The sequence below is a fragment of the Cornus florida genome, unplaced genomic scaffold (assembly GCF_030987335.1).
Source record: "Cornus florida cultivar Cherokee Brave unplaced genomic scaffold, ASM3098733v1 CherokeeBrave_3.0.0_Hap2_Chr11, whole genome shotgun sequence".
NCBI lineage: Eukaryota > Viridiplantae > Streptophyta > Magnoliopsida > Cornales > Cornaceae > Cornus > Cornus florida.
Genome location: NW_026775581.1, coordinates 94,700,916 through 94,716,087, shown reverse-complemented (window position 1 = coordinate 94,716,087; position 15,172 = coordinate 94,700,916). Strand labels below are relative to the sequence as shown.

At 34.5% G+C, this 15,172-nt stretch overlaps 1 protein-coding gene across 1 annotated transcript; it reads right to left on the bottom strand.

Moving 5' to 3' along the window:
* Positions 1-5,430: 5,430 nt before the first annotated feature.
* Positions 5,431-12,177, bottom strand: LOC132286110 (uncharacterized). Its single transcript, XM_059788374.1, has 10 exons — positions 12,042-12,177; positions 11,758-12,011; positions 11,440-11,626; positions 11,190-11,323; positions 10,978-11,090; positions 10,579-10,822; positions 6,183-6,338; positions 5,971-6,050; positions 5,803-5,852; positions 5,431-5,579 (listed from the first exon to the last, which is right to left on the bottom strand). Exons 1-10 carry the CDS (start codon positions 12,175-12,177, stop codon positions 5,431-5,433), a joined length of 1,503 nt encoding a protein of 500 aa, XP_059644357.1.
* Between the last annotated feature and the right edge of the window lie 2,995 nt (positions 12,178-15,172).

Sequence of the window (15,172 nt, the reverse complement as noted above, 5' to 3'; positions counted from 1 at the left end):
CGAGCACTCGAAATGAAGGCAGTGTCTCGGGTGTTTGGTGCAAGCAATTTCGAGCAATCGAAATGGTATTGCGAGTGCTCGAGATTTTGGCAGAGAGTGAGGGTTGGTTGGTGCATGGAGTTCGAGCACTCAAACCAGAATTTAGAGTGCTCTAAAATGGCTCAGAAGGCTACGGAAGTTGGGCTAAAAATTTGGAGCAATCCAAATGGGAAGCTAGAGTGCTCTAAATGAAGGCAGTGAGCTTGGGATTGATGGTTCATATTTAGAGCACTCCAAATGGGAGCTAGAGTGCTCTAAATGAAGGCAGTAGGCTCATGGAAGTTTGGTTCACAATTGGAGCAATCCAAATGGAAGCTAGAGCGCTCCAAATACAAGTAGTAGCCTCGGAATGATGGTGAGGAAGTTTGGAGCAATCCAAATGAGAGTTAGATTGCTCCAAATTTCGACAGTAGCATTCGAATTGATGGTGAAGACATTTTTTTTTTTTTGCAACTGCTGCACCTGATGCCAAGCAATACATAGATGGATTTTCAGACCTTGCATGCATTATTCCAAACCAATGCATGGATGGAAATCAAGAACTTGGCAACTTCATGCAATGCATGGAAAATTTGGAAAATGCTTCAAATTGTGCAAATTTTTTACAGCATGGAAAATTTTTAAAAATTTCAAATTCAGTCCATTCCAATGCATGGGTGGAATTTGGTCTCTTCAAATGCATGGATGAATGTAGGAAAATTTTTTAAACCTTGCAAATTCATTCCATTCCAAAGCATGGATGAAAAATTTTGAAAACTTTTCAACTTCGTTCTAATGCATGGACAATTTTCAAACTTTTGAACTTCAATCCATTCTAATGCAAGGAGGGAAAATTGTCAAACTCTACACTTCATTGCAATGCATGGAAAATTTAGAAAATTTTTCAAATTGTGCAAATTTTTTTTTTTTTCAATGAGTGCATGGATGATTTCAAGAAGATTTCCCAACTTTTGCAACCTCACACAATGCATGGATGATTTTGAGAAAATTTTCAAACTTTGGAACATCTCTTCAATGCATGGATGAGATTAAGAACATTTCAACAATGCAATGAAGATGAGAGGTTATGCATGTGAGTGCCATGTCGAAAGTCCGAGAAAATTGCCTGATAGAGCCGGAAACTTCCGGGAATGAAAACAAGAGTTGAGAAGGTCTAAGAAGCCGGTCTAAAATTGTGGAACACAACTGAAGAGCATTCCAGGAAAATCAAATTTTTGGCTTTTCGAAACCATTTCCCAGAAAATTTCAAGGCTCAGGCAATTGAAAATAGGGAAGCTTGGAAATTGAAAGAATTGCTTCCCATGAATGCTAAATTTAGCGTCGATAGCTAGACGCACTGAGATCAGGTTAGTCCTCCTTACCCTATACCATGTCTCTCTAGAGATTCAAGCTTCCCTAAGTAAGAAAGTTCGTTTGGAAGCGGAAGAAAAAGAGCTTGAAGACAAAAGTTGGAAAGAGGTAATGGAAAGACCTCAATCCACTCTTCATCCTCAATGAAGTACTTTGGACTATGGGGCTGATTTGGATTATAGGAAGATGGAGTAGGTGAGAGTGCACCTAGCAAAGGCTTTTGAAGGGTCATATTGAGCACAGGAATGCTCGACAACTTATCCTTCAAAATTTCAACATCCTCCTCACACTTATCCGGCGGTTCGGGCTCAATAACTTGAGACAACTCAAGTGAGGGAATGGGATGAGATGCAAGCTCCCAAGAAAGAGATACATTTGATATTGACCAAGGAAGAGAATGAATAGGTGGATGAATATTAAGCAAAGAATTCACCTCCGAAATGGAATTGTCAACATTAAAATCCTCACAATTGAAATGAGCCAAACAAGCTTTTAGAGGATCCTCCATTGAAGGAGGTGCATCAAGCAAAGGATTTTGTAGGGGCTGTTTGGGAGTAGGGTAGACAATCTCTACATCATTATTTTTCCCATTTTGAACCACAATTGCTTCATTTTGATGTGGGGCAACAATTTGATCTTCAACCACCATTTCATCATTTTCACATGTAATAACCACTTGATCATTCTCATGATGAAAGTTACTAGGAGTAATCTCATCATTCATAGAATTTTCTTTTGGATTGGCCATAAATTCAAATGAAAATGTTTCCTCTTCTTCATGATTTTTAGCATTAATCCTTTGTTGAATTTGAGATATTTGGTCATCTATCATTGCACTAACTTGGGACTGGTGATATGGTACCACTTGATTGATAGACTCTACTGTGGATTGCATGCTAGCAAGGGAAGCCAATAGTTGATTATTGGAGTCCATCATTTGCGTGTGCATAGACTCCATCATTTGTTTGTTAGCAACAATTAGCTCATCCAATGGAGACGGTGAAAAAGGAGAAGAGGGCGGGAAAGAATGATCATTGGGTTGAAAAGGTTGCATATGAGATTGTGGGGTTGAATTTCCTATGTCATGCCACAAGAGGTTTTGTTGGTCTCCCCAACCCGAGTTGTAACCATTGAAGTATGGATCACTACCCGGTTCAAAGAAATTTTCATTTGGTTGCTCTAGATAAAAATCCGAGAATTGTCTCGTTGGAAGACAATCTCTTGTATGATGTGAATTACTAGAGCAAAAAGCACAAAACGCATGTGGTGTGTAGAATTGAGTTGGGAGATAATTATTCTCCATCTAGGAGTTAAACATCAACAACACACAACATAATCAACACAACAATTCTTTATCATCAACTCCACATATAATGATATTCCCTTTCTCCTCAATTATCAAGACAAAAATTAAAATGGCCACGACAAGGACCGATGCTTGGAATTGAAAATACACAATTGAAATAGCCTAGACAAGGGCTTGCAATTTATCTACTTCTAAGCTTAACACATGCACGATATTCACAATTCGAAATTAGAAGGTCAAGAGACTTACCCGGGGTCCTCTAGACTTACAATTTGCTAGCATTCCCCACGGCAAGCTTCGAGTTCCTAGAATCTCACTTACAACACAAAAATGGTTAAATCACACAAGAAATATTCACAAAACACAGTATTCACAATCAAACTAAAATTAACCCTAGAACCTTGGTCGCTAAATCGTTTGCAGTCCCCGGCAACGGCGCCAAAAATTGATCGGTTGATCAACTATACATCAACCTTCGCAATAGCACGAATCATTGTAAAATAGGGCTATTGGTCGGGTAAGTCAAACCACTGGGACTGCGCTAATCTATGGCAACCTAAGTGTCTAGAGTCATTTTAGAGTGATAAGGGGTGTTCATAGAGGGTTTGTTTTATGGTCACTAAACTAGGAATTCAAAGTGCATAAAACAATAGTGTGCTAGGAAGTAAAGAGATAGAACAATAGAGAAGAGACTAGGGAATTGACTTCACCACAAGCCATATAAACATGCCTAATTGCAATTAACTTGGGGAACAAAGTATACATGCAACCATGATATGTAGAAATGCAAGACAACTACAATATCTTCAAGAAGTTCACACATTCAAGAATTAAGTATAATCCATCCAAGGTTGGCATAAGTCATCTATCTAAACTAGGGTATAGAATGAAGTATCCTTCCTAAGCTATGAACTATCAAAGTCCTCAATTTGTGTGGTAAGTGCACATGAAGTCTAGAACTAAGCCATAATCCATCAAAGGTTTCCCTAAGCCATGGAATATCAAATTTTTTAAACAACATGCCATTAAAACCATTGTATAATCTCATCTTCATTCTCACTATAAAGATGTAAGTAGCATAATCATGAAGAAACAATTTCTAAGACAAGATAAGAGTCTCTACAAGATTAAATATGGAATGAAACACAAATACATCAATGTGTATCTCTAGATTAGACAACTTGTTACATAAATGCAAAGTTCCCCAAATATAAACATAATTAATACATATTTACTTGACAAAGGTTACATCAACTCCCTAGGAAGAGGTTTAGTTACGCATGGTAGCTCTAGATAAAGGAGGAAGCAAGGCCTCCAACTCCATTTTCGTGCTCCCTTGTGTTGGCTTGAAGAACTCCTCTTTTTTGCTCTCTTCTCTCTCCTCTAATCTTGTAGAATGCAGCTTCATGTATTGTGTGGCTTCCCTCTCTTATCTTCTAGAGATAAGGCTCTAGAAACCCCCACCAACCAACATCTCCAACCAACCATTAAAGAGGGAAATTAGAATTGAGGAACCCAAGATGCAAGTGGCTGAAAATGGGCTATTTCTGGATGTAATTCTGCCCTAATTTCGAGCACTCGAAATAAGGGCTCGAGCACTCGAAATTGGAGCAGAATGCTCCATTCTTGCCTTGCTCCGCCCGGACCTACTTTGAAGAAATGGCCATAACTTTGTGCTCCGAACTCCGAATGACGAACCGTTTGAAGATTTGGAGAGCTAATTTAGAGCTTTAAATACTTCATGTTTTTGGTGGAGATCCAATTCTCAAGGATGGTTGGTCGAAAATGAAGATCAAGGCAGAATTTCATTGCTGCCAGGCAGTTCTGTGCACCTCTGGTAACAAGGCCATAACTCTCTGCTCCGAACTTCGAATGACAAACCGCTTGAAGATTTGGAAAGCTGATTTAGAGCTCTAAATATGTCATGTTATGAGGGAAGTCCAGTTCTCAAGTTTTCAAGGTCAAAATGGCGAGAAAAGTCCAGGTTCCACTGCTGCCAGTAATTCAGCATTGTGACCTTTGATGTTCAAAACTCCACAAAGCATCCTTCTTGCTTTTTTTTGGCCAATGAACCTGAAAATATGCAAAAACGTGCATATGAAGGTAATCTACATAATTAAACAAACAATGGACTTAAATAATGCAATTAAGGGCGCTCGAATATGCAATATTCGGCGCTTATCAGCAGTTACCAAAAAAAATTAAGAAAGCATGGGTAATTTGGTAATAGTGTATGTTTACTAAACGGACATTAGTTAAAGTCACCCCCTCAAGATAGTTGAGGGGGATTTTTTGCTAAAAATATTTATAAGGGGAATTTTTTACAAACGGGGTGAAAGTCGAGGGGTTTTTTTTGTAATTCGCCCCTTAAAAAAAGTGCACAACTAGTCTTTACACTAGTATATAAATTAGCATTGTTTCCTAATTTATTTATTGAAAAAAAAAAAAACAAAAAAAACAAAAAAAACAAAAAAAACATGCACTTTGTTTAATTCATAAGAAACAATAATTCTTCATGCATGTGTAATTATTTTGGTTAATTCAATTAAATTTTAAAATAAACCACATTATTATATGAAACTTTTTACTCTACTTGTATTTTTCGTTTTAAAATCTTACAAAGATTTTGGGATGGAAATTAGTTGGGTACATACAGTAAATAATTCTGTTGTACACCATCATTATTTAATGTCCTAGAGGGTGACTTGGAGTACATCCTTATTAGTACTAAATTCTCAGTACTTTTTTTTTTTCTTCATGGATGAAAGATCAATAAAGTACTTTGTGAGCCATTCCTTAATGATCTTGGTCTCTCTCTGTCGTTGCTTGACCAACCAATATGGATCACTTTGCTTTGCTCCCAGTATGTCTAAACAATGAGATCCTGCAAATTAAAGTAGATATCATAACTCTCTTAAAACATTAATATTATTTTAATATAATGAGTAAATTATTAAATATTTATTCATTCATATATATACACACACATATATGCTCAAAACACACAACACCCCCACCTCCAACCCCCCATACAAGTAATCACAATTTTGTAAATATCCTTGGTGTGATTGTAAGCTGAGCTAGCGGTTTATATAGCATACACCTACCGTTAGCTGTATGGACGGCAAGAATAGTGTTTGATATGTTCTCCAATACTCTGTGATCAAAAGAGAAAACAAGCATATTAATTAGGGCAACTAGACAGAGACAAGTTAATTAATTTTATCTATTTGTAAAGGATTGAGAAAAGAAAAATGTATTTTTTAGATTTATACCCAGCACTACTATAAGGATCTCTCAGTCCATTGGAGAAAATGATGTTGCTAGCAAACTTTTGGAGAACCAATTTTATGTCCTACAATGAGCCATTGAAAAGCATATATAACTTTAATGAATATAATAATTATCAGACGCATTTGAAATAAATAAAAATAAAATAAAAAATAAAATAAATAAAGAATAGGAGAAAGAAAGAAAGAAACCATACATGGCCTCCATAATAGGTTGTGACCCAATGAGGTCTTGGTCGGACACCAAAGTTGCTAATGCATTCCTTGGTGAAGTTACTTAAATTGAAAGGATCAATTGGGAACATAGTGTCATCCCTATCACGACCCGCGGGCATCACCATCTCACTGCATGTCTAAGCACACCAACCAATAATTTAAATGAAGAAAGTTTTAAGATCTGCTAGATTTAATTTTCTTTAAATTAAAAAATATATCATATAAAAAAATTATTTACTCGATTGATAGTTTCTGAACTCTTTTATAATTTTACAAAGGCAGTGTTTATGTTTCAAACTTCTTGTGAAGGGTGTTTAGAGAAGTAATTCAAATGTCAAATTTTACAGAGCTGAAATTGGCCCTCCACCAATGTACTAAGGTGCTGCACTGTATTTTTCTTTTAAAATTAAATTACTAAAGAATACTTGCATCAAAGAATACTTGGTTCTAATATTTTTGATGACATAATTACCTCTCTTTGACATTTAACGTATTAGAGTATCTCCAATACTAAAATGCTAAATTCGAATGTCAAATTTATATTTTGACAGTGTTACAGTGTCAAAATGCTACATTTTAGTAATTTTACTCCAATGATACATTTTATGCAAAATGCTATTTTTTTTACACAACCACTATTTTTTTTCAACTACCATTCCCACCATTCATATTTGCATCAGTAATGTTAATATTAGGCACATTCCCAAGTCAAGTTGTAGACATTAGAAGGAAATAAAAATTAAACTTTATTAAAAATAATCAAAAATCTAAAATATATCAAAAAAGAACCAAAAATATATATATATATATGTATAAATTTATATATTTGATTATATTATTATATAAATTTTTTTATATAATTTTTTTTTTCAAAAATTTATATATATATTATATATATATGTATATTATATATATTTGATTATATTATTATTAAAAATATATATATATTTAGGGCATATCATTTCAGCCTCCCAAATTGCCATATATATTTTTAGGGCAAATCATTTCAGCCTCCCCAATCGCCTCCATCTCTATTCTCGTTCTCAACTCTAAGAACTTGCCCCCACCCCTCTCTCTCTCCCTGCAACTGCAAACTACAAAATCTACAAGAATCAGAAGTTCAAAACCCATATATTTCAGTTTATCTATCTATCTGCAAGAATCCAAAGTTGAAAACCTATTACCTATATCAAAACCTATATCGGCATATCATTTCAGATTGTTCAAGCAACTCAATCCACCAAGAAACATCAAGAAAGAAATTCACCATCTTCGTCGGAAGAATCCCAAGGAGGAATCCAAACGGATCGTTGCTAAGGAAATTGCCGAAATTGGAAGCTTTTGCTCTGAAATAGACGAAGGAAGAGAGCGATTGAGGGGGAAGAAGTAGAAGTAAGAGAAGAAGAAAGAGTGGAGAAGCAGAGGGCACCGATTTCTTCCATTGAAGAGAGAGAGAGGAGAGAGACTGCAGGCAACAAAAAAAAGCAAATAGCTATTACTATTTGTTCTGTTAGATTTGGCACCAAAAATAACAAAGGCAAATTTTGACAGATGATATAGCAAGCTATTAGAGTGCTCAATTTTAACTCACCTGATATATTTTGAATTGGTAACCCATATAGCAGGTGGGTTGGAAATGTTCTTAGTAGTTAGATTTTACCTTTGCTCATTTGTATGTCATTAGGAATTAAAAAAAAAAATGTATTTGAGTTTGAAACAAACTTTATAACAATGAATAAATATCTATAATATAGAGAAGATATTTAATTGAAAGCAAATGAATTTGTACTATATCAATAATTTTTAATTGAATTTTTTATTATTAATTTTTTTTTTTTTTTTTTTTTTTTTGGAGTATAAGTACGGTTTAATTGAATTAAAAAAAAATGAAAAATTTTAAAACTCCCCTACTTAATTTTACATATTTTCAATTATGCTAGCTTTTTTAAAGTAATAGATTTGATTGCTAAGTTTTTTAAATTAATTACAAATTAATCCATACAAAAACACTATTTAGATTTTTTTTATGATCCAAAACGCCCTTCTTCTTTATTACCCTTTCCAATTATATCCTACATTCTCCCCCAACCTAGTTACACTGTTTCAGACCCACAACAGCCAGCAAGGATGTGATCGGCGAACGCGAGGACGACGGCGAGGATGATGGCGAGCAAGAAGGACGCAAGGCCGGCGGGATGTGGGTCTGTTTGGCGTGAAGCTGCAAGGAGGAAGCCACCGATGACGAGCAAGGAGGAAGCAAGGCCGGCGGGAAACGGCGAGCTCGGATGATGGCAACGGTGATGCAACTGCTCAGCGAGAATGAATCGAACGAAAATTTGAACCACAACCACTGAACTGAAATGGGTTTCGCCGAAAAGGAATGCACCAAATTGAAGTGCGTTTTGCATAAGCTTGGAGCTCACCGAAATTGGAGTGGACTGAACTTGGTTTTTGGGTAATTCTTAAAATTTGAATATTTTGCGAGTATGTGTGTGATTTTGCCTAATTAGGTGTGATTGATGCCCATGGGTATGTGTTTTTTCATCACTTTTTGTTGTGGATGTTTGGATTTTGGTCATTATTGTATTAGATATTGGTTATGGTTTGAGAGAGTTGAGGATGGCGGCTGTAAATTGTTAGAGAGAGAGAAAGAGGGGAGAGAGAGGAACGCAGCTGGAAAAAGAACAAAAAAAAAAGGTTAGCAATTTGTCATTTTAGTGAAGAATGGTATCTTGGGCCATAAAAAATTTAAATAGTGTTTCCGTATAGGTTTGCAATTAGTTTCAAAAACTTAGCAGTCAAACCTATTACTTTACAAAAGTTAAGCATGTTTGAAAATATACAAAATTAACTAGTAAAGGTTTAAATTTTCCCAGAAAATCTAATTTTACTCCGATAGAAACTATGTTGTATGGTTCAATGAGCAAGCCAAGGAAGTTTGATTTAAAAGTGGAACTTTTAGAAATTATATTATTATGTGATTAATTGATGACTTTTAAGGGTATACAATGTAGTGTTTTATATTTATTATGTATATTACTATATAAATTTATGGAGGCTAAGACTAGGAAAAACTAAAAATTCCTCTGGTATTGCTCACCAATTAGGAACTTTAGGGCTAAGAAAGTAAAGAGGATCTTAATTTGACAAAGATTTGCCTCGGGGAATTATCATTTTTATTTGGAATTGTGGCTTATAATGTTCATAATGTTTGGTTTATAATATTTTTCTTTTCTTGGTGTGAAAAAAAAAAAAAAAAAAAAATACTACAATTTAAACTAAAATAATGTTTGAAAACTAAAAAATGTTGAAAGTATGGTTGCAAAGGAGCCGAGCTTTACCTTGCTTGGCTCGTCAGTTTCAGGAGGGTGCTCAGGCTCGGGCTTGGCTCAGCCGAGCTTGGCCAAACTAGCCTCGGGCTTGGCTTGCCAATATTTTGGCAAGCTCGGGCTCGGCTCGAGCTCGCCTTCAAGCCAAAAAAAAAAAAAAAAAAAAAAAACGAACGAAAAACTTTAGATCTAACACTGTTTTGACAATGGATCAAAAGAGCTCTCCAACACTAAAATGGGATTGAAACATTGAGACCCAAAGAGAGATTTGAGAGAGAGATCTATTGGAAACCCTCCTCGATGTTGTATTGATGTTGAAAGGGATGGGATTAGAAGAGTGATGTTGCAAGATTTGTTTAGGGTTTCATAACAAATATTACAAAGATTTGTTGGAGACAGTCGACGGCGTGCTAGAGAGGAAGAAGCAATGTTGCGATGGCATGCTAGAGAGGAAGAAGCGATGTTGCGGCTGCTGTAATGAAATTAGTCAGAAAAACCAACGCCTGATATAAAGATAGATATATATATATATATTTAAAGTAAAATGAAATTGGGCTAATGATATGTATTTAGATTGACTTTATATTAAATGGGCAACACAATTGTATGTTAGTATAAAATAAAATAAAATAAAAATTAATCATTTTGCTAAACGAGCCCGTTCATGAGCCGAGCTTAGCGTTGCTTAAGTTCGACTCGTTTACTAAACGAGCCTAAAAAATGTGTTCAAGTTCGGTTCATTTACTTCACGAATGAGTCCAAACCGAACTTTTAACGAGCCGAGCCCGAACTGTTCATAAACAATTCAGTTTATTTGCAACCCTAGTTGAAAGAAAATGAATAATTTGAAATTCAACAATTCTTAAGGAAGGGTAATTATGGTATTAAAAGTGTAAAAAACCAAGTATTTTATATTTAAGGACTCTTTCGTAATGTTACCTCAAGCAAAGAGAAAATGGAGCGCTTAAAAAATAGTGAAGCGCCAATATCAGCTCCCATAATGTTACTCAACTATATATATATATATATATATATATATGCAACTTACTTGCCAGTGAAACCCCACAACTGTTTGACTAAGCTCTGGCGTCATATTATAGCATGATTTTTCCCCTTTATAGGCAACGACAGCAGCAAATATCCGGCCAAGAATATCAGTTCCTTTAGGTGCTCCATCAATGGCTTGACAGATCTTAGTAACCGGATATGTTGGTGGGTCATTATATTGAGCTGCATCTGCATATATTTTGCCTTCTAAGTAGTCCTTCAGTAGACGCGAACCGTTTAATGGGCTGAACCAATTTATTAATTTAAAAATCATTCAGTTTTAATTTGTAAGGAAAATTATTATCCCAGTAATATAATTAATTAGTGGATATATATATAGAGAGAGTAATTAAAATTAATCAAGACTACATATATTTATGATATATAATTAATTAATTACTTGCAAGTCTTGAATCTCTGGCTAAGAATTGAAAGGCCATTTGGCTGAGTAGCAACTTTATCAATTTCAGACCATGATTTTTTTATTGTCCAGTAGCAATTCTCACTAGCTTCCTGCAACAGTCCGTACTTAATTATACCACCCATGCATGCCACTTGAATGATTCATATTAACTTGAAAAGAAAAACAATTAATAGTTAATTAATTTGTACCTTGAAATCCTTTGTGACAACAGAATAATATGCGCTCTGTGGAATGATGTCATCAAAGTAAAGGATAGGTGCCGATGAGGCTAGAGCTCCCATGGCGATGTGGGAATAGTGAAGCCGAAACCATGTTGCAAGCACTGAAAATTTTCAAGCATGGGGTTAATTAATTAAGAAAAAAAATTAAATGAATATATATATAATTGGATAATTAATGGTTAATTAATATAATATATGTAGTTGCTTGCTTGCTTACTTCCTCCATAGGATCCTCCAAAGACAATAACAGGAGAGTAGTGTGCATGAAATTTCTTCTTGAGATATAAGATTATCTTTGCAGAATCTGCTAATGCTTGAGCTGAATTGAAATAACCGCGAAGAGTAACATTCTTCATAGCCTTTTCGAATGATCCGAATGGAATCGATTTTCCATAGAACCGATGCTGAGAAATCAAACATGCATGTTGTTTAACATAAATACTAAAACAATGAAATATATATATATATATATATATACACACACACACACACACACACACGTATAAAGCTAGAGTTCTTGGATTTAGTACTCTACCTCTATATAGATTAAGAGAGCTTTAAAACGAGGGGCAATATCAGTTTCAAACCCAGAACCCGGAACATCACTCAATGGCGATTCACCATCAAGATAAACGAAGATTGGCGAGTGTTTCTTCGCACCACCCCAGTATTTGAAATTTATCACATATTTTTGTTTGAAAGTGGTATAGCTTTCAGGCCTATAATTGAAGTGATCTAGTGTTTGGGTGTAGAAAAAGGTTTTAAAGTCTTTCAAGTTTATTGCTTTTGCTTGTATTTGTGTTTCTACTTCTTTTCCACGTTCTTGTAGGTCTTCTCCTCCAAAAACGCTGAGCCTTGGTGGTTTATATAAACTTGCAGACACAATGGTTGAGGAGGAGATTAGAGAAAGCAAAGAAAACCACTGAAATAGAAGTGTAAGCAAGGTCGACGACATTATTGTATAGGGTTGAGATAGCTAAGACGAATATATATCTCTTTAACTCTAATTTGAAGCCCAAGAGTACCTTCTGCTATATAATGAATTATGCATATGGATAGAACTAGGCTATGTTCAGCCTGATGAAATTAGAGTTTTAGAATTAGAACTGATAGAAATGAAAAAAAGCAACTCACAAACAAATTTTTTTTTCAATTTCTCTAATTCTAATTCCAATACTTCAATTCCATACCGACTTAGTTTATTCCTATTGGATTTGTTTTTAGAATGTTGGAATCGGTTTTGATTTTCAATTTTTCCTTTTGTCATCTTCCTTTATGACGGCTGGCTATATACAGTGTTTCTTCCATTTTTATACTCGTTGCTTGGTAGATTTCTTTGAAATATGTTTCTAAGCCTATGGGTTGGCAAGGATTTAGAAAGTAAGTCCTTGATGTCTCATTTTCGAGCAACACTTCTGACTTAAATGATACGTGTGTTATGAAATCGGTACACATACTTTAAGAAAAAAATAAAAAATAATAATAATAATAACTGAGTCTGACACTAAATACACTCCACTTGATGCAAAACATAATCCAAATACTTGAGGCTAACAATTTCCACGTGATGTTTATTCAACATATTTAATAATAAATAAAAATTATTTAAAAACAATCCAAATAACTAAGTCTAACAGTAAATGCGCTGGATAAGTTGAGAAGTACCTAATACCTATCCTAGCTTAAGTAAATATGGTAGGTGCAAAGATCAGGAATGAAGCTGGGAGGGGTAAACCTGGTAGGAGAGGCTACCCCGACTACCTAAAGACTGACAACTCAACAATCTCCAAGAGTCACAAAATCTATGATGAAATAACTTCGAATAAAACTGACCAAAAAAGTTCCTAAGTTCATGTAAATGCACTAATCAAATTTATCATTTTCTCCTTAAGATGTTTGGATTAAATATTTTAGGGGATGAGAAACTCGAACTTGGCAAATCAATTCAGAGAGGTGGACATTTTATCAACTAAACTATTGAATAAATACTTATCATCAAATGGTACGTGGTTGGAGCTCAATTGCTAGTACATATAAAATCATATTATTATAGAATGGTTCAGAGATTCGATAGAATCAAAGTAAATATGGTATATATAGTGATCATGAACGAAGCTAGGTGGGGTGCACCTAGTGCAGGAAGCTACCCTGACTCTCTAAAGACTAGGCCAACTCAGCTATCTAGTAGGGTCACTAAAGACAAATTTTGTTATATATTTAAAAGATAGCTACCTGTAAAGGTGTTAGAGTAAGATAAATAATCCAAACCAATTTTAACATTTTCCTCTAAAGCTGCAAGACTTTTAAGATAGCATTCTTACAAAGTTATTAAAGTAAGGTAAATAAGCCAAGTCAATTTTAACATTTTCCTTTAAAGTTATAAAGTTTTTAAGTTCGCGTACCTACAAAGTTGTTAGAGTAGATAAATAAGTTAAGTCAATTTTAACATTTTCCTCTAAAACTATAAGGCTTTTAAGACGGTGTACCTACAAAGTTATAAGAATAAAATAAATAAATCAAGTCAATTTTAACATTTTTCTCTAAAACTATAAGGTTTTTAAGACGGTGTACCTACAAAGTTGTTAGAGTAAGATAAATAAGCCAAGTCAATTTTAACATTTTCCTCTAAAACTGTAAGGCTTTTAAGACGGCGTACCTACAAAGTTGTTAGAGTAAGATAAATAATCCAAAATTAATTGGATAATTTTAGAAAATAAAGACAAATTTTGTTCTACATTTAAAAGATAGGTACCTACAAAGTTGTTAGAGTAAGGTAAATAATCCAAGTCAATTTTAACATTTTCCTCTAAAGCTGCAAGGCTTTTAAGATATCATACCTACAAAGTTGTTAAAGTAAGGTAAATAAGCCAAGTTAATTTTAACCTTTTTCTTTAAAGTTGTAAGGCTTTTAAGTTAGCGTACCTACAAAGTTGTTAGAGTAAGGTAAATAAACCAAGTCAATTTTAACATTTTTCTCTAAAACTGTAAGGCTTTTAAGACAGCGCACCTACAAAGTTGTTAGAGTAAGGTAAATAAGCCAAGTCAATTTTAACATTTTTCTTTATAACTGTAAAATTTTTAAGATACCATACCTACAAAGTTGTTAGACTCAGGTAAATAAGCCAAGTCAATTTTAACTTTTTTCTCTAAAGCTGCAAGGCTATTAGGCACACATAAAAAGCTCACTGCTTAATTGTGAAGTTATAAAAATAAATAAATATAAAAAGTTGGAAACACAATTTATATAACACAATAACATTCATATCCATATACATACTTTGTTTTGGCAAAGTAGAGGGAATAGAAACTTGAACACGAGTACATTCGTTTGGGAAATTGGACATCTTACTAACTAGACCACTTGGTAAATATTAAGCATCAAGTGGTGGTTAGAGCTCGATTACATATAAAATCAGAATATTATAGAATGGTTAAGAAATTAGACAGAATCAAAATAAATATATATGGTAGGTACAGTGATCACGAACGAAGCTAGGTGGGGTGCACCTAGTGGAGGAAGGTGACTCCCTAAAGATTATGCCGACTCAGTTATCTCGTAGGTTCACTAAGATCTTAGTGAATTCACGGTAGCCAAACTATCCCTAATACCTTTTGGGGACAGCTGATGCATCCGTCCCAATATGTAGCGTCCTAAAAGCCATTTAGGGACGAAATAACCTTCCGTCCCAAATGAGTAATAACCTTCCGTCCCAAATACTCATTTGGGACGGAGACAAAGCCACCGTCCCAAATTCTCATTTGGGACGGAACAATTTTCTGTCCCAAATACGTATTCGAGACGGAAAGTTTTTTTGTGCTAAATAAGTATTTGGGACAAAAAATTGTTGTCCCTAACGTGCGTCTATTATTTTATTATTATTTTATTTTATTGGTAATATGTGCGCCTATTATTTCTGCTATTTCCATTTCTATGTTTCAACACAAATAAA